Source organism: Oryza glaberrima, chromosome 8, assembly GCF_000147395.1.
Source record: "Oryza glaberrima chromosome 8, OglaRS2, whole genome shotgun sequence".
In the NCBI taxonomy this organism is placed as follows: Eukaryota; Viridiplantae; Streptophyta; class Magnoliopsida; order Poales; family Poaceae; genus Oryza; species Oryza glaberrima.
In genome coordinates, this window is record NC_068333.1 from 17,531,345 (window position 1) to 17,551,158 (window position 19,814).

General features: G+C 46.1%; 2 protein-coding genes across 14 annotated transcripts; both read right to left on the reverse strand.

Annotated features, from left to right (window-relative positions):
* Positions 1–4,002: 4,002 nt before the first annotated feature.
* LOC127781636 (RNA-binding motif protein 25) lies at positions 4,003–10,359 on the reverse strand. Of its 10 annotated transcripts, none has more exons than XM_052308626.1 (9): positions 9,703–9,843; positions 9,298–9,410; positions 9,152–9,188; positions 8,407–8,684; positions 8,149–8,301; positions 6,939–7,329; positions 6,188–6,856; positions 5,527–6,104; positions 4,617–5,034 (listed from the first exon to the last, which is right to left on the reverse strand). In XM_052308626.1, exons 3-9 carry the CDS (start codon positions 9,159–9,161, stop codon positions 4,783–4,785), a joined length of 2,331 nt encoding a protein of 776 aa, XP_052164586.1. In that variant the 5' UTR covers positions 9,162–9,188; positions 9,298–9,410; positions 9,703–9,843; the 3' UTR covers positions 4,617–4,782. The 10 variants fall into 10 exon arrangements, 9 of the variants coding, with proteins under 9 accessions (XP_052164586.1, XP_052164592.1, XP_052164584.1 ...); XM_052308632.1 differs by lacking the exon at positions 9,703–9,843 and adding an exon at positions 8,939–9,019 and having other exon boundaries at positions 8,407–8,660; positions 9,298–9,676; XR_008019035.1 differs by lacking the exons at positions 9,152–9,188; positions 9,298–9,410 and adding an exon at positions 4,003–4,415 and having other exon boundaries at positions 4,713–5,034; positions 8,407–8,660; positions 9,703–10,359.
* An 85-nt stretch (positions 10,360–10,444) lies between these two features.
* LOC127781638 (hapless 2-like) lies at positions 10,445–12,590 on the reverse strand. 4 transcript variants are annotated; one of them, XM_052308636.1, is made up of 2 exons: positions 12,179–12,590; positions 10,445–12,028 (listed from the first exon to the last, which is right to left on the reverse strand). In XM_052308636.1, exon 2 carries the CDS (start codon positions 11,309–11,311, stop codon positions 10,445–10,447), a length of 867 nt encoding a protein of 288 aa, XP_052164596.1. In that variant the 5' UTR covers positions 11,312–12,028; positions 12,179–12,590. The 4 variants fall into 4 exon arrangements, with proteins under 4 accessions (XP_052164596.1, XP_052164595.1, XP_052164593.1 ...); XM_052308635.1 differs by having other exon boundaries at positions 10,445–12,042; positions 12,179–12,589; XM_052308633.1 differs by having other exon boundaries at positions 11,338–12,069; positions 12,179–12,589.
* Between the last annotated feature and the right edge of the window lie 7,224 nt (positions 12,591–19,814).

Genomic DNA, 19,814 nt, shown 5'->3' on the forward strand with positions numbered 1-19,814 from the left:
TGTTCTGCCACACCGCCACTGACTTCCTCCGGCGAGCCCACTCGAGGTGACTCACCTTGTTCCTCCACCAGTGGCGGTAGCGGCAGCGTGGGGGAGGCCCTCCTGCTCCCGCGTCGTTGCCGTCTCCGCCTTGTCGCTCGTCGCCGGCCGCCGGACTCCCGCCTCCCCCACCAGCCTCCTCCCCACCCGCCGGTTGCCCTGCCCAACTGAGGAGAGAAGTGAGAGAAAAGAAGAGGAGAGAGGAAGAGAGGTGGAAAGGGGAGGGGAAGAAGAGGCTGACATGTGGGACCCACGTGGATCCCACACTGAGACAGCTACCATGTCAGACAAAACCGGAGTCAAATCCGCCGAGGGACTTAGTTTGCACTGGTTTTTGTAGGTTGGGGGATGCGTAGTATCCGATTTTGCGGTTGGAGGACGATTTTGTAACTCGATGACAAGTTGAGGGACCTTCGGTGTACTTTTTCCTAGGGAAAAAGGGATGCGTTTGTAAGAGGAATAAGTTCACCTACCGTCCCTCAACTCTATGTCGAGTCTATATGACATACCTAAATCCCCAATATCATAGATCTTCACCTCTCAAATGCTCAAAAGTGTGCAATCAAGGTATTACGGCAGTATATATGGGTGGTTTCGCTGACGCGGCAGGGGAGGGCGGCGACGGAGGCGACGTGGCCACAGCAGGCAACCGGAGAAGAGGAGGGCGCGGCGCGGCCATAATAGGCTTCCAGAGGAGGGGAAGGCATAGCGCGGCCACAACAGGCGGCTAGAGGAGGGGAGGATGAGGCGGCGCTCCCTTCCCCTTCCTCCCTCCCCACTCCTAGATCCGACTAAAGGGAATGACGGCGGCGGCGGAGACGACTCTCCCCTCCCAGGTCTCCCCCTTGTCTCCCTCCCTCTTAGATCCGGTTGTAGGAGGGGAGGGTGGCGGCGGCGGCGTGGCTCTCTCCCCTCCTAGATCTCCCACTCCCTCCCTCCCAAATCCAGCTGGAGGGTAGGGGGTGGCGGCAGTGGCAGTCATAGTAGGCGACAGCAGTGCCGCAACCTTCCCTTCCCTTCCCTCACTCTCCTTCCCAAAACCCTAACCCTAGATCCGACGCCCGAAGAAGGAGCCGGGGAGAGCGGCGGCGATGTTTTTTTTGTTCGATGAGAATGATTATCACATGCGGGCGTCTGTCTGTCTGTGGCGCCTTCAAAAATAGAGAGGTCACCTGCGAAAATCATTTTCGCAAGCAGGACTGATGTCTATCTATAAAAATGGTGTATTTTCCCAGCCTTGAAGTGTAAGTGGGGTGAATGGCCACCAAGGAAAATACGTTTTGGCCGTTTGTAAAAGTATGTTTTCTAGTAGTGATTTACAGAAGATTGATTTATAGCGAAGGTGAACAAGTTGGTTATGTTGGTGAGCTGACAGCAAGGGCTATGACAACGAGATGACCCTGGCCAACATCGTGGACCATCTCGTTGTCCTTGGCACTGAAGTTTCCAAGGATATGTTGTTGTTCTTGAGAACATGTTGTGTCATGTCATTGGGAACGGACTGTGTCTTCCCAACAAGATGACACGAGTCATTGGGAACAGGCTACGATAATGAGATGACCCAGCCTATTCCCAAGAACATTATGATCATTGGTCCTTGTAGTCACCGCTATCACGGTCCATGTAGTTATTGTCGTGACCGAAGTAATCAAGTTCAAAGGCAACCAAAATCGCCACTGCGACCAAAATTATCGCTGGGATGGCCGTCTGGTGGCGCCCACGATCGCGCACACCCTGCTCCAGGCGATTGATGGCGACATGGTGGGCAAGTTGTTGTTGGTCGATTTTCCAACACTTGGTCGTGCATGGCGTTGAGCCGTTCCAGCACCTTAGCAAAACACTGTTGCCATTCGTTGTTATTGTTGGAAACACCAGACATGGATTGTGGTGGAGAATGATTGTTGGAAGCTGAGACCAAGATGCTAGGAACTACCGGCGGAGCACCATAACAGTGCAACTCCTAAGGCTGTAGGTGTGCTTGATGGGAGATTGGGAGGATGAGGCCAATAATAACCTCGCCGCCTGGGAGCCGTGGTTGTTTCGATAGAAGAAGAGGAAAAAGTATTTTCGATATATCAATCTTGTCCGCTTTATTCTATAAACTTTGGGTCTTATATAGACCATTACATTGAAAAGGATAAAAACTACTTGAGCTAATTTAAAGGGATAAAACTAATCTTATCGTAGTCAATGATAAGTATGCCGATATCACTCCCACGCGTTCGGCACTCATTGTAGCCCCACCCTCTCACAGTGCACAAAAAGGTATTCCCCACATAACAGCCCTCAAGTTCCCAAGGAGTCGTTCGTGTCATCCGCCACCAACGACCTCATCACCATGCTCCTCTTCAAGGACTAGCTTGACATCCAGCTGTGAAGATGATTCGAGATCCAATTAAAAGAGGATTTATAGGGAAATTGAAGAGGAAGTTGGGGGGAGTAATTCCCCTCAATCAATTGGGAAAGAGGATAGCTGAAGGAGAAAAGTTGAAGGAGGCGCTATGCTAGGGTTTTCACTGGGAGAGAGGAGACATTGGCTAGAGGTTGAAGACGTCTAATGGGTGGGCCTGATCTTGACTGTAGCAATATGATGGAAGTAGGCAATGACAAAATGTGACGACAGTGAGCATGGGTTGAATTTTAATAAATTTTCTTGCATGCAACATATTTCACAAATAGTAATGCCTTTTTTAAAAAAAAAAATTGACAAATATGCAATGGCATATATCCAATTAACCTTTTTTAAAAAATTAAAACAGAGGCTATGAACGAACCAGGTGCACCTAGACCGTACCCTATGCTTGAGAAATTTAACGAAATGCCACTCAATAGAGGTGGCTTTAACAGAATACCACACCCTATAGTATGTCCTTATAAAAAGTCCACTCAATAGAAGTGGCTCTTTAATAGAGTGCCACTTTAGGTTGTTTTGAAGCTTTTAATTAGAAATCTCACGTGAAATGACAAAAACACCCCTAGTCTTTTTTCACATGCCCTTTTTCACATGCCCGGATCAGAGAGAGGCTGAAGGCAGTGAGGACTTCTTCCCCGGCAACGGCGATGGTTTGCGTGCGGTGATGCTGCGGTGGGCACGGTGTGGTGGGGAAAAGGCAGACAGGGCGATGGCGGTGGGGGAGGGGCGGGGGTAGGAAACCCTCTTTCGTCGACGCCACCGCAGCGGCCTCGGCCGTCAACCATGACACCCTCTCCGCTAGCACCAAGGCCGCTGCCGACCACCTCGCTGCATTGACCTCTCCGCCGTCAACAAGGACTGCCCCTAGTACCAGGTCGCCCGTCGCGCCTGCCTTGACCCCTTTGCGCCGCCTTCCTCCACCCTCAACCTCCTCAAGAAACCCGTCGCCGACCAGGACGCCGACGACTTCTCCTCGGAGGAGGAATACGGTGATGACGATGACGATGTCGTAAGAGCAGGAGGACGAAGGTGAGGAAGGGGCATTTCGGTCATTTCGCGAGCAAAGTCTGGAAAAAAAATATAAACAAAATAAAAAAAAGGTCTCAAAACAGCTCAAAGTGGCATTCTATTAAAGAGCCACATCTATTGAGTAGTATTTTTATAAATACATCCTAGAGGGTGGCATTTTATTAAAGCCACATCTATTGAGTGGCATATTGTTAAATTTCTCCTATTAGCACTTCTACCCGATGAGACTGGTTTATGTTAACAACTAAGATTGATAAAGTCACGATAGACATTTGTTGTCAATAGACATGTCGTCCAGCATTAAAAGGATATTATCGTAATTGTGAGAGCTCGTGTTATTTTTTTCTCGACTACACTAAAACACATATTGGTAAGCATGCACACCAAGAACAAGATTACTTACAACTTGTACACCTCACAGAATTTCACACACCCCCACATACGCATGGGGACTACGATGGATTGATGGAGCACTTACCTTTACCTTAAACAACGGCATAAGTAGCGTTCGATAGCAAGTATTTGTTAGATTTTTCCCTTATATAAACTTAACTGCAAAAAATGCTCGTGTATTACAAGGTGTAATTTTCTTCGCCCGTAGTAACGTACAGGTTATAAGTTAGAACTATAATTCAGGATTTACATGAATTTAATTTCATTCCCATAATAATTAAGGGGGAAAAAAATCCTACCTACAAGGACAGGAACCAGGAAGCCTAGCCGCCAATAGAACCGTAGTCTTTCTTTATACGAACAATTCTGACTTGGATAACTATATTGCTACAGAATATACAGAAAAAGAAATATGCTTTATCCTCGTATTCCAGGTGCACTACAACTAATACCTCTTAACTTGCAAGTGCAGAAGAAGGCAGTGCAGAAAAGGTTGTGCGCCCATTCAGCCACGGCAACATTTTCAGTTCCCAGTCATCCGCTGGAGAAGATCAAATGGGACTGTAAACAACAGTACTTTTAAAACAATGCAAAAGTACAATCGTTTTCTGCATACTAACGGGAACTGTTAATTCAATCTCTCTAAATGCTCTCTAAGCAATGACAGGACCAATGTGAGATGTTAATAGTCGAACCAAATGAGCTCAAAAGTTACAAGAAGCAATTATTATCGGTTCATGTATACAACAGAACGAATGATAAACATTAATTCAACCTCTTAATCTTTTTGAAAAATCCGGAGTCAAGATCAATGTATTTAGATGCTGAGTATTCTTACACTATTAGCCTGCAAGCGAGCTGGCAGTGGAACTAGTAAATCAAAATGCAATAACAGCAATCGCTCAACATCATGCCTTTGCTCTCCCTGATAGTCCTGTTTCGACTTTCTTGATCTCAAATATAAGCATCCTCCACATCTTAAGGACAAACATTTCAGCTTCAACGTCCAGGATTGACTGTAGAAGCTCCAACATTTTTGATGCCTGGACATGGTCTTTGGTGCATGAGACGATGTAATCCACCAAAGTTGATTCTTCCTCACCCAGAAATTCAATAATCTTCTTTGCAATCCAGGGCCTCATTCTCTCATGCAACTCATGCTGCATCAAAAGATTTGACAATGTTAGCGGATTATAGCACAAGGGAAAAAGAAAAGGAGGAACAGGAAAGCTAAAATATACTACATATAAATGTGCCAACTAATAATCTTGTTCATGACATTGAACATGACTAAAATATTTGACAGCTGATCTCACCAACTAATTGTGAATTATGGTCAATATGAAGACACACCAACATGTTTAACATTGTACTTGTGAAAACATATTTTTGAGTTCATAACGAATCTATTACAATCAGAAACATGATGAAATTTACAGGAAAGGAAAGGCAGCAACTGCCATTTGATCTGAAACAGTTGAAAATAACACTAAAAAAAGGAATTTACTGACACGAATGCACAAACGCTGGCACAGTAACAACATCAACAGGTACATGCATGCACATAGTAGTAAAAATAAAGAACAAGAAATGACAGAAAAAAAAGGCATGTTCTGAACACTGAGAATGCAAAGTCACCAAATATATTTTACCTTGTCATATATCGCCCAATTAATATCATAGGCAAAAAGCTCTTCCTTTGTCCTCGGAATCATGTCAATTAATTGTTTTGCATCCAAAATATTCTTGTTCTCAGACTTTGGCTTATCTTGCTTATCTTTCTCTCGGTCATGTGTCTTTTCCCTTCTCTCATCACCGGTGCGACCAACATCTTGATCATTTCTATCTCTATCCCTTTGGTTCGTTCTATCACTTGATCTCCTACTCCTATCCTTCTCAACATCAGATTTATCATCCTTTGTTACCAATATGCGCTTGGCAAATTCAGCAGCTGCTACAATATTTGGTTGGCCAGTAGAAGAATTGGCCTGAACAGCTTGCAGTTCCTCTGTTGAGTAATCAATAGGAACTAAAGGTCTTGCCCGCTTATCATCATTATCTTCGTCATCCTCTTCAGCAAAAACTGAAGGTACAGATGTCCGCTTGCCAGAGCCAATCAGACCAAAACCAAGTTTCTTTGCTGGAGCACTGGTATTATGCTTGGTATCCGAAATTTCACCAGGTGTCATGTTTTTGTCATCACCAATGTTATCTTTACCATTATTAACACCTGTGGCAAGAAAACAAAATAATACTGCGTAATTATAACCAAGAAAATGAGATAACTTGTTGGGAAAAAAAAATCAAACTCACCGGAATCAACACCACTAGCAAAGGCATCATTGTTACCAACATCCACAACAGCTGGTTTGTCTTGTGCATCTCTTTCCTTTCCATCATCGCCATCAACCTCCATAACTGTAGCAGATTCTGCCACCACTGCCGCTGCCGCTGCAGCCGCTTCATCCGCTTGTTGTTGCAACTCTACAGCTCGCCTCCTTGCTTCAGCAATTTCTTCCTCCTCCCTTAATTTGTCTGCTAAGTCTTCCTCCTTTTCACGCAGCCGCCTCCTTTTCCGCTCTTCAAGTGTGCCACTGCTCCTTCGTCGTCTTTTCCTATTGTCCTCTTCATCACTATCATCTTCCTGCTTCATGATCTCCCTTTTGCGCTCACGTTCCCTGTCCTTTTCTCGTTCCTTCTCATGTTGTCTTTGATATTCTTTTTCTCTCTCTCTAAATTCCCACTCCTTGAGGCGCTCCTTGTACAACCTCTCCACTTCTTTATACTTAATATCCTTCTCTCTGTCTCTCCTGACTCTTTCTCGCTCTCGCTCGCGTTCATGCCTTTCAAGTTCTTTATCCTTGTCCCGCTTCTCCTTATCACGCTCTCTCTCCTTCCTCTTATCAGGAGACCCAGTTTCTATCCTTTCGGTCTCATTAACTGCCCTTTTATCACTTCCAGTGCCACTCTTATCTTCAGAATCTGCAGCAGCAACATGTGAATATAAGGCAATTCAAATGTACAAATGCAATTAGCATAAAAGGGAATTATAACTGCAGTATACCATTTTTTGTCACATCTACACTAGACTCTCCATTCTTGTGTTTGGAAGAGATGTCAGCAGATTGTTCAACTGGGGGAGGTGGCGGTGGTGGTCTAGTCTTTAACCACTCTTCAATCATACTACTAATTTTTTCAGCAACATCCTTATCAGCCTTAGAATCTTCCTCTGTAACAATCCCAAATTTCTTAGGATTTTCTTCATTGCCCTTATCACCAGCATCTCCTGTCCCTGTCTCTGTTTCATCAGAAACAGGCTTTGACAATTCATTTCCAGTGACAGCAGTAGTCCCACTACCACCTCCATCTTCCATTTCTTTGGTCTTTTCTTGTGCTTTCTTCTTTTCTTCAACATGTTTCTTCAGGTACTCTTTGGTGGCATCATTAATGTTAACCTTGCCATTGAAATAGAACACAAGGATGCATAGTAGTTATTACTTGTTTTTAAACTTTACAAAACCTAGAAACATTTATTCAAAGGAAACCACAGAGGGTAAACCGTCTGAAAAAATATATTAAAAAAACTCATTTTCTGGGTGCCTGATCCAAATAGTGAATTTATGCAACACAGAACTTCTAGTTTGAGAATACTGTTGAAACCAGTAGTGCTAAAGCTCAATTCAAATGTAGGTAGCAGGCCAACAGAGGCATGGTTAGCTTAGTAGGTTGTATGCATAGCCAGGACTCAGCAAACTGAAACATGGTGCACTACAGATTTAGTTGATCTACTACCATTTCAACATTAAGTGGTGTTCCGTGTCACCCAATTATCTCTTTAGGGCCTGTTGGTATAAGGGGCGCATGGAAAGTAAAAACCTTATGAATCTAAAAATGCCTGATGCTTCCCCCATCAGTTAATAATAACTCCTACATAGCTAGAAATCTAGGATGCCCTCACTTAAGGGGGGGGGGGGGGGGGGGGGGAATTCCCTTGTGTTTTGGTTCATTTTAATACAAGAATCTTTAGAAGTTTTGATCCATGAACATTCCCAACCTATCTAAAAAGATATTGACAGAATTCAGGCACGGCATGTTTGTGGCACAAAAGCACACTAAATTTGGTAATTACATTAAGATGGTAAATGCATAACAAATGATATCAGAAAATAATTGAGGTCAGTGCTGCCAGTTATTTGCATATAAATCAGTCAATAACAACTGAAAACATGACCATAAATACCCCAAACAACAGAAATACATAATGATACACATACCACAAGTTCTTGTCCATCAATGCTCAATTTATTGAGCAGCCGCGTTGCACGAAGGATGCCTTCGGCAGATTCGAACTCACAAAAGCCAAATGATACAGGCTTTCCACTACTTGGATTCTGCGTACGCTTCCAACTCTTGACAGGGCCACAAAGCTGACAATGGGAGAAAATTAAGACAGGCAAAGTCCAACAGAACTGATTAGATGTACTCAACAATAAATATAAATATCTTCTGAGAATACAAGAAAAGAGACATACACGGAGAAGTGAAAGGAGAAATTCATTGTCCACTGTTGGAGCAATCTTGCCAACATAAACTGCAGTTGGCGGTTTGTCAGGAGGTGTAACAGCTGGAGTAGGTGGTCGGGCAGTAGGGGGAACCACAGGAGGTGCACCACGAATCCCAGGAATAATTGGTGGTCGTTGAAGCGGCATAACACCGACTGGAGGCATCGGGCGTGGCGGAAAGCCAGGGCGCATCATAGGGTATGGTCCAGGGTAGCGAGGCATACCTGCAGAAACAAGCAAACAAACATCTATGCTACCATATTAGTAACAGTACAGAAAACAACATGCTTGGTGAAAACAATGATCCTTTCTAAGAATGTGGAGTCAAAAGCAACGGCAGTACAGAAAGTAATAGGTTACCATAAGATAAATAAATAGGAACGGTACAGAGAAGATCAGAAAAAAAGTTTGCTAGCTCATAATAATAGTAATCAACACTGAAAAAAGCAATATGCTTGCCAAATAAAACAAGAATTAAACAACTAAGTCAAGCTGGCCTTACCTTTTAGTATCCCATGGACAGGATAATGTACTTGTATTGGTTATTTGCAAAACTTGGGATAGCTCACACCATTGCAATGCACTACTCAGATATAAAAGCTTAAGAAAACGTGTCACTATGTCTAAATTTCTTATTAAGGATAAAATTAAAACACGCCAGCAGAAAAAAAAGGAATACTTGACAAGAAATTTAAGCGATAGGAAATTATGATACCTTGGCACATTTTTGCCACAACCCATTGCTGAAGGATCTAAGTACATAAAGAAACTGAACCTAATTAAGCAGTGAGCCGAACTAAGGCATGTAATCAATTAAACAATGAAGAATATAACCAGTTCAAATTCAAGCATTCAGCATACCACACGCAGTGAGGGAGCGAATGATCGGTTAGATCTTCAGTTAGAGCTGCAGAATCAAACATGAACGAGCACCTCTCGCGGTAGGGAGTAATGGCCGGCATGAGCGCGCACCGCTGTAGCATAGAAATACCCGGTCATCGTTATCAAGCGAGCGTATCCCACATCTCACAAACCCAACCCCTCAACACTAACACCTCCCACTTAACCACGCCAGATGGCAAATCCTCCCAATTCCCCCCCACACAAATCGATGAGATTTCCCTACACCGCGGCCCACGAATCGCCTTGATATCGTACACAATTCAGGGTCCAAGCATAAACATATATTATCATCATTCATTAATCCCTCGAGAGCATCGCGTACGTATATACACGGAGAGATGATTGGGAGATCGAGGGACCCACCGGGAGGAAGAGCAGCGCCTGGCTGCTGGAGGTACACGCCAGGCTGGGGCGCGTACATGGCGGGCGGCCGCACGGCGCCCGGCGGCATCACGTGGGGGACCCCCGGCGGCTGCATCTGCTGCGCCATCGGGTACCCCGGGTTCGGCACGCCGCCGTACTGCGGCGGCACCTGCACCTGCACCTGCTGCGGCGGCGGGGGCGGGGGCGGGGCGCCGAGCGGGCGGAACGAGGGGGCGAAGGAGTGCATCGGCGGCGCGACCACCGGAGGGGTGGACATCGGGGGCGGGGGCAGCGTCGGGCTAGGGTTAGGGTTTGGCGTGAGTGGGGTGGGAGTCGTCGCGGGGTTCGGCGGCGTGTTGGTGGCGGGGACGGCGAGCGGCGGGGTGCCCGCGGCGGCGGTGGGGGGCGTCGCCGGCGGCGGGTCGAGGCCGTCGGGAGGAGGCGCTACGGCGGCCATGGTGGCGGGGTGAGGAGTATGACCTGTGAGGCCGGGGGTATTAGTACAGGATGGTGATCGATCGATCGAAGCCATCGAGGAGGAGAAGACGGCTCTGGGTCGGAATTCTGGAAGGAACTGATGGGCCTTACTGGGCTAGGAGCTGGGCTAGGCTGGGCTCAATTGAGAGCGGACCATAGGAAAAAGTACACAGAAGGTCCCTCAACTTGTCATCGAGTTACAAAATCATCTCCCAGCCGCAAAACCAGATACAAGATGTCCCTCAATTTACAAAAACCTTTCACTTTAGATTCTTTGGTGGTTTTGACCCGGTTTTATCCTTCGTGGCAGCTGAGTCAACGTGGGACCCACGTGGGCCCCACATGTCAGCGTTGCCACGTCATCACCCTGTCTTTCCCCTCCTCTCTCTCTCGCACACTTTTCTCCTCTCTCCCCGCCGCGCCTCCCTCCCCGGTGCTCGCGCTCCTCCTCCTCCACTTTCGCGTCCTCGCCGCCGCCATGGGTCCCACTTCTCCCCCGGCGGTCTCCCGCCTCGCGGGCCGCCTTCGCCTCTCCCCGTCCATGGCCGCCGTCACGCTCCGCGTGCTCGGCAACGGCGCGCCCGACGTCACGGGTGAACGACGCGGAAGGGACGGCGAACGGCGTGGCGATGAGCGCAACGGCCCCGACGACGAACGCGGAGACTTTCTTTGTGGTGAAGTGCGTCATGCCGAGGATGCCCTTGAGCTGCTGCAGCATGATCACGACCGCCATGCCGCCCATGAACCCGGTGATGGCTGGCCGTGACATGAAATCCATCAGGATCCCCAGCCTTGCAGCAAACACAGATCGATATATATACCAGTAAGGAAATCTCAGGAACACACACAAAGATCGAAGAGATCGATCATATCGATCTCGCGTTACCTGAGGAATCCAAGAGCGGCCTACAGGACGCCGGTGAAGAAGGCCGACGTGAAGACGAGCTGCGTGTACAGCCGTGGGTCGTCGCAAGCCCTCACCTTGCCACCGACGATGGACGCCACCAGCAGTGACGACGTGGCCGCCGACGAAGTACCTCGCCACCCGCCACGCGCGCCACGCGGGTGGCATCCCGCCGAGCCCGCGGAACGGGTCGTCGGGAAAGAGTGTGTCCTTCAGCCCCGCCCGCATCGCCGCGCCGAATAGCCGCACCGCCGCCGGCTGCAGGTTCAACCTGGCCCTGCAGTGGCGCCACGACGAACGTGGAGACGAACGGGCGTCGGCGGCCAGCGACAGGCGACGCGGTGGCGGTGACGGCGGCGACCATAGAGAAGGGAGGAGGCCAGCGGGTCGAGAGGAGGTCGGCGGGGCGACGAGAGAGAGGAGAAGGTCCAGCGGCTGGCTCGCGGCCGCTTGCTCGCCGGCCGCGCGCTTGCTTGTCGTCGTCGGCGCTCCGCTCTGCCGGTCGCCCGCTCGATGCAGTGCTCGCCCGCTGCGCGTGCGCGCCCGCTGCTGCTTCGCTCCACTCCGTCGGCCGCCGCGCGCTCACCCACCTCCTCGGGCCATCCTACGCTCCGTCCCAGCGCAAGCGGAGGCGGCGCCGCTGCGGCCGGTCGAGGACGATGTCGACCTCGACATCCTCGTGCGAGAGCGCGCCCGCTGCTGCTTCGCTCCACTCCGTCGGCCGCCGCGCGCTCACCCACCTCCTCGGGCCATCCTACGCTCCGTCCCAGCGCAAGCGGAGGCGGCGCCGCTGCGGCCGGTCGAGGACGATGTCGACCTCGACATCCTCGTGCGAGAGCTCGCCCGCCGCTCCGCTCGGCCGGCTCCGCTCTCTGCCCGCTCCGTCTTCCTGCTCCAGCCGCTCGCCATAGCCCACTGCCGCGCTCGCTCGCCGTTGCTCCCCCTCTGCAACCGGCGACCTCCATGAAGACAAATCCATGATTGGACTAGTGAAAGTTCATCCATGAAGACAAATCCAAAGAGCCCAATCATACAGTATAAAAATGGCATCGTAAATTGGCAAGCTGTTCAAGAGGAAGGCATGGCCATGTATACCAGAGTTGTGCTGCGGCGGCATGACGGCGAGGAGCAGGATGGTGTCGCCGTGCTGGACGACGTGCGTGAGCGCCCAGACGACGGCGGCCGTGGAGATGTCCCTGGCGGCGGCCCGCACGGCCTACGGCCTCTGTGTCGCTGGCCTCCTCCCAACCGGCCTACTCCCGCGTCGCCGCCGCCGCCGCCGCCGCCGCCTCGTCGCCTATCGCCAGCCGTCGGGCCTTCTCCTCTCCCTTCTCGCCCCGGCGACCTCACGACCCGCCGGCTGGCCTGGTAGAGGAGAAAAGCGAGAGACAGAGAGAGAGAGGAGGAAGTGAAACGAGGGGAAGGAGAGAGGGTGACACGTGGCATCCTGATAGGTGGGACCCACGTGGGTCCCACGCTGACTCAGCCGCCACATCAGATAAAACCAGAGTCAAAACCACCGAAGGACCTAAAGTGAACGGTTTTGGAAGTAGAGGGACACCGGATATCTGGTTTTGCGGTTGAGGGATGATGTTGTAACTCGATGACAAGTTGAGGGACCTCCGGTGTACTTTTTCCTGGACCATAAGTACTGCATATAAGTTTATTTCGCCTACCTCTAGCCTTTGAATCGCCTCCCTGAACCGCAATACCGGTGTAAATAGAGTCCCTCGGCGGTTTTAGTAGCGGTTTCATCCTACGTGATATTTATGTGGCGGGTTGACTTGGTTTTTATCCCATGTGACATCAACGTGACGCTTACATGGCACTAAAAAATAAAACCTAAATGGGGTCCACATGTCAGTGGGTAAAAAAAATAAAAACAAATATCAGGCCCATGTGCAAGTTACCCTTTCTCACTCTCTCTCTCAACCCTTTTCTCTGATTCTATCTCCTTAGTCTCCACTTCTTCTCCGCGGGTGATAGGGGATAGATGTTGGCAAAGGAGCGCGGGGCAATGACTTACGACGAATGGCGGCCGCAGTGGGACGGAGCACAAATACTCAGAGCCTCCCATGTTCGTCTTCGTTCACGACGGCACAGGCACTGGTTGTCGCCCCATTAGTCGTGTTATGGTGAGGTGAGTGGAGTGGCTAGAAATGGTGCGCAAATGGAGCGCGGCGAGAAGCCAACAAAGGCCAAGACGCCAAAGGGTGCGACAGTGGGAGGAGACGGGATCGGCTTGGACGGGGCAACACTTGATCCTCCCATCCTTTGCCTCTTGCAACACCGACGAAGAAGGAGAGAGGGAAATGTTTGCGATGGCGGCTGATCCGCCTGCTCACGCCCCCCACACCTTCGCCTCCTCTCTGTGACAGTGGGATGGGGTGGGGCAAGGGGTTGATCTTCTCCAACTCTTCGCTCCCCCACCTGTCTAATCGTGAACTCGCCTCCCATCATCCCGCGCAAGCCCAGATCTATTGGCGCACGTCGGTGCACTCGCGCGTGGGACGGGGACCCTGTCGACCGATGGTTTCTGCTGCAGCATACATGTTGTTGTTCATGCCCATGGGGCTCGCCGGCTAGCACCACAACCGGAACAAGGTGCTCTTCTTTTCTCGTGCTCTCTTCATCTCCCTCGCCATTGGGGTATACCTCTCATCGTACCTCCCCTCCCTACCACACCTCCTCATCCCATCCTTCCACCCCTAGCCCATCTCGTCGTCTGCTTCATCGGCATCGTCCTCGTGCGTGCCTCTCCTGCACCGCGTGGCTTGGGCGTGGCCCCATCGCTCGAGTCCACCTGCGGCTTCGCGCAGCTGTCAGGGGTGACGTGTCATTGCTGCTGAATGGCTCGTGGTGATGGTGGCTTGGGAATAATAGGCGCGACTGCTGGTGCTCGCGATGCTCCGCCTCCTTCTCAACCCAATTTGAGACCACCACCAGCTCGGTGGGGAAATAAAAGGGAAGAAGAAGAGGAGGAGGGGTGGGGCTGACAACTAGCCCCCACCATATTTTTATCATGTGGGACCCACTTCTATTTTTAATTCCATTGAAGACTAGGCTGCCACATCAGCACACTTGGACCAAGTCAACTATAACATCGGCAAAAACCTCTTCTCAAACCACCGAAGGAGTCAATTTGCACCGGTTTTTTAAGTTGGGGGAGGCGTTATATCCGATTTTGCGGTTGAGGAATGCAATTCAAACAAGGGAAAAAGATGAGGGAGTCATAATAGACCTATTCCTAAGTACTATAGAGGAAAAACCTTATATTATACTTGAGGCTATGATGACGATTCCAGCACAAGTGGCAATGCTAATTACAAGTGTGAGAAGAGAAACCATCATTTAGGAGCATGGGAGGTAGAGGGTGGGAAAATAATGGATGAGCTATAGGTGACCATAATGCCGATTGTAGAACGATTGATTTCATGAGAGGTAGGATCGACATTGGGGGAGAGATATGACTATGGAGGACAAAACCTAATTAGAAAAGAGTATGCATTGACGCAATTAATATTTTACACATAAGATAGGAAACTCGCATGGATCTCGTTGGAGAGGAGGTTGTTAGGGAGGTGTATCTCACCAAGGGGAAGGCTGTTGGAGCCAGATCTTGTCGGAGAGTATGTCGGGGGCAAATCTTCTTGCCGGGGAGGGGGGGGGTGGGGGGTGGGGGGGAGGCCGTTGAGTACAGATCTCACCGTAGGGAAGGCCGTCGAGGGAAGATCTTATTAGATAGGACAGTTATAGGGGCAGATCTAGTCATAGAGGAGGTCATCGGTGCACATATTATCGGAAATAAGGCCATAATGGGTGGATCTTATGAAAGGGCATACCAATCGGGGGCAGCGGATCTTGCTGGAGAGGAAGCCGTCAAGAGTGGATCTCGTTAGAGAAGAGGCCATCAGGGGATCGATCTTGCCAGAGCCTAGAAGAGAGGCCACCAACGAGTAAAGGCAAGAGGAGAGGGGGCTTGAGTTTGGGGAAGGAAGAAAAGGGGTGGCGGCGAGGTGAGTAGAGTGCTAGGGTTCATGTTTCCTTCTTTATATAGATTGGGAGGACTATCTGAATTAGCATCGGACTAAGATCGAACGGTCCACTATTGAAATGATTTGGGGATATAAAATATTCACAAGTCATAATACCATATAGCCAATTCCAAAAGAAGAACATATTGATGAGTAACTGCTATTCATTCACCTCTCTCTGATAGGTAATTCATGCACGAGGTGGAAAAAATTCCAAAATTTCGTATTGGTTTATCTTTGTGTTAAATTCACTCAATCTCTCTCCCTTTGACTAGGACAACCATAACTTCCTCCCCTTCTTCCTACGTAACAAGCAACTATAGGTTGATGTGTAAGATGGAAACATAATATCGGAATTATTCAATTATTGATTTTGACATGTTACAAAAATGGTATGACTTTGAAATGTGTATAACACTTTTATCCATATAAATTTGCATATGTTTCAAATATGGGAAAATTGGCTTGTTATTTTGTTTTGTGGCAATACCATTAATAGTTATAAAAGTATTTCAATCTGGTGTCAAGTATTATTATTTCAAACTTTAAAATAATAATACTTAATCTATGTGCTATATATTCAATTTATCTTTGAATTTTAGCAGTATTCTGTTGGCTACTTGTGAATTTTATATATTCAATATGTCATTGAATTTGATCTTGAAACTTTGCTTGCTTGTATAATATCAGCCCCTTATATATGGTAACTTTTTTTTAGACCTTTCTCCAGAAAAAAAGGTATAGTTTGTGAGGGTACCATATTTGCTCTTGAACTAGTATGTACAAATTAATATTAGAGCTAGCCATAAGCCCATAATGACTACCGTATAATAGGACGTGGATTGAGGCCGAGGTGGTTAACTCCAAGTAAAACAAGGGATGAAATTATGTAGCAATGCTCCATAAATTATTCTAATTTGCAACATTGTTGTTAGCTCACTAGTACAGATCCTTCTATATGTGACGGCCTCTAACATGCCTAGAAATAGCGGGTCGTCACAAGGAAGTCATCTCAATCGGACCGAAAAGTGCCCAATTGAAATATGGTCGCACAGACATGTTAGATGGGCATAAAACTTAAGCCGTCACAGATGACACCTATCAGTGACGGGCCGTAGTTTAGGCCCGATTGAGATAGCATTCCATATATCAAATGGGCCTAAAGTTGCGGCCCGTCACAGATGACCATCATCTTTGACAGGCACCAACTTCAGGCCCGTTTGAGATAACAACTTGGCCCGTCACAGATGACTCATCAGTGACGGCTATATACTTAATCTCTATCGGGCATTAACTAAAGCCCGACACCGATGAATATTTTTCCATTTTTCATATAAAATCTTTATATTTGTAAGTTGAACTATAGCAAAATAATTCAGTGCAGTATAATAATTTATTTTATTAGTCAAAATAATTTTACGGGTAGTAAATGATTTCAAATGGAAAAAATGTCAAAAACCGAGTTGTATAACTTATCAAGATTTACAACTTTTAGTTTGGCCATTTTTCTATATAACATTTTTTGAACAGTTTGAATTTGAATTTGAAAATATGACAACTTCAAACAATATTTTCAAATACTAAATGATTTCAATTGAAAAAGTCATCAACAACAAAGTTGAATAACTCATCAAGATCTAAAACTTTTATTTTTGTTATTTCTTCATCCGACAAAATGTTAGAAAATTATTCATAAATTTTACATATATGTGTTATAGTTTATAAAACCAGATAAGAGATATGTCAATTTTGTGAATAATGTTACTATCACTTTGTAGTATGAAGAAATAATCAAAATAAAAGTTTTAAATGTTGATGAGTTATTCAACTTTGTTGTTGATGACTTTTTCAGTTGATATCATTTAGTATTTGAAAATGTTGTTTGAAGTGGTCATATTTTCAAATTCAAATTCAAACGGTCCAAAAAATGTTATATAGAAAAATGACCAAAATAAAAGTTATAGATCTTAATGAGCTATACAACTTTGTTATCGATGATTTTTTCAGTTGAAGTCGTTCGTTGATCTAAAATTCTATTTGAATTTTTCAAACTTTGAATTTCAAATTTCAAATTGTTTAAATAGAGTCAGATGGAGAAATGACCAAAATAAAAATTTTGCACCTCGATGAGTTCTACAACTTTGGTTTTGGTGACTTTTCCATTTGAAATCATTTAATAACCCTAATTTTTGTTCGAAGTTGTCAAGTTTTGAAAATTCAAAATTTGGATTGTTCAAATGAACTTATTTGTACAAAGGACCGATACAATAGTTGTACATCTCGATGAGTTATACAATTTTGTTGTTTATAATTTTTGCATTTGACACACAAAAATCGGCCTAAAATTAAATTTAAAGTTCTCATCTGTGACGGGCTTTATTTTTGACAGATCTTATGAGTTCTATAACTTTGTTTTTGACAGCTTTTTCATATGAGTTTATTTAGTATTATAAAATTCAATTCAAAATTCATTTTTTCTAGAAGTCTGATTTGCTTCCTCTTCATGATAGTACTTGCTAAATATATATTTGATCCAATTAACTCGGTTTTACTAGTGAAATATGTGAATGGATATGAAATATGTGATCAAAATGGATGTTATGTGAATGTGATTGTGTTAAATATATTGATGGTTGTGTATGTGAATGAATGTATATGAATGGGGGATGTTGGGGTGTGACATCCTGGCCTAGGGCTTAATAGGATTAATAGAAAACTCGTACCAACAAGTTACAACTACTTTTTTGGAAGCCGATCTCCAAAAAACTTTGATGCTAAGCGTGCTTAGCCTGGAGCAATTTCGGGATGGGTGACCGACCGAAAAGTTCTTCCTAGATGCACACGAGTGAGGACAAAAAAGACTGGCCAAGGAGGCCTGAGGCTAGCCAAAAAAAAATAAAATTTATTTTCAAAAAAGACTGGCCTGGGAGGCCTGAGGCTAGCCAAAAAAAAATCATCTGTGACGGGCTATAGTTAATGCCCATTACAGATAAGGGTCATCTGCGACAGACGCTAGTTGTGGCCCGATTGAGATAGGTCATCTGTGACAGGCTATAGTTTGACTAGTCGTCTGGGTCAAAGCTATCGGTGACGGGCTTTAATTAGGGCCCGATTGAGATAGATTTATCCGTGACGGCCGTTTGCCCGATTGAGATAACTCTTCACATCTGTGACTTCTAACCTGTGACGGACACCGTACCCGATTAAGATGGGGCTTACCGCCCGATTGAGATGATAGTATCCGTTCTAGTGGCTCTTGTTCCTAAAATACAAAAGAAAAAAAAACTATAGCAAACATACTCAACAATGAATGATCATTCTCAAAAGAAGTCCCCCATGATGAAAAACAGTTTGCAGGGAGAAATCAAACAACAATAGGAAATTGCATTCGTTTGTTCTCGCATACACATCATAATACATGACATGTTGTGGAACAACTTTAAGAACTAGTACAAAGTAACATGAGGCCGGCCACGACGCATGTGAGGATCTCAAGTCAGATAGACACGGGCAGTGATGATAGACAAAAGAGTGTGTATATGATATAGCCTTTGTTGGTTGTGTCATTGATCCAATGTTTATTTTGGACAAATTTTAGTGCCAATTTGTCTAGCTTGTCCCAATCACCTACCAGAAAGAGCCTGGAACACTTCCAACAGAGTGCTATATGCATCACATCGTCTTGACGCTCCTGTTTCGATTTGCCACCGCATCATATCTCCTTTATACCCCTTGGGTCTTATGCACGTAATTTTCTAACTTGGAATTATAAAGTGATTCATGTGAAAGAATGCTTTAATATGGCTTATTTTCAAGCAAGAATCTCAGTGTAAGTGTATGGTATTTTGATGATAAAAACTCAGTGCAATCATGTTCACATCAGCAAAGCTCTAAACAATAGATTCATACATAGTAACTCTGAACAATCATACACGTGTTCTTTACCACCTCTTTCCAACTTATTTCCCTGCTTTTCACGTGCACGTTTTCCCAAACAACTAATATATATATATATATATATATGCTTTTTTAATTATAGAAAAGTTATTTTTAAAAAAATCATATTAATTTATTTTAAGTTTATTTTAGCTAATACTTAATTAATTATGTGGTAATGAATCGCGTCATTTTGCGTGCAATGAAGTGAAGTTCTTCACCTTCACCTCCGAACGCACCCAGTAGTCTATTTTAGATGTGCTGAACAATAACTCTGTGGTTAGATATAAGGGCTTGTTCGATATTGCTTGTTCCCAAACGAACTGTATGCACGGAAACGGAGCGGTCTATTAGCGCGTGATTAATTAAATATTTTCAAAAATAAATTAATTTGATTTTTTAAGCAACTTTCGTATAGATTTTTTTTTTAAAAAAACGCATCGTTTAGCAGTTTGAAAAACGTGCGCGCTAAAATCGAGGAAAATGGGTTAGGAAAAGTGAGAGCACATAATGCAAATGGAACCAGCGAAATGAAATCAGTCACTGGACTACCAAAAGAACTCGTGATCTGAAACCTCAAACCAGCGAATTTTCAGGGATCAAAAGCCCCTCCCTTTTCGTCTCCACCACAAAGCTCTTGCCACTGCAATCGCTGCCGGACTAGTGAATCTGCTGCACCGAGAAGCACCCATCGAGCCCGGTCCAGAACGCGACCGTTCGATTCGAACCCAGCTGCAGAAATCAACCAGAATCCAGCCATT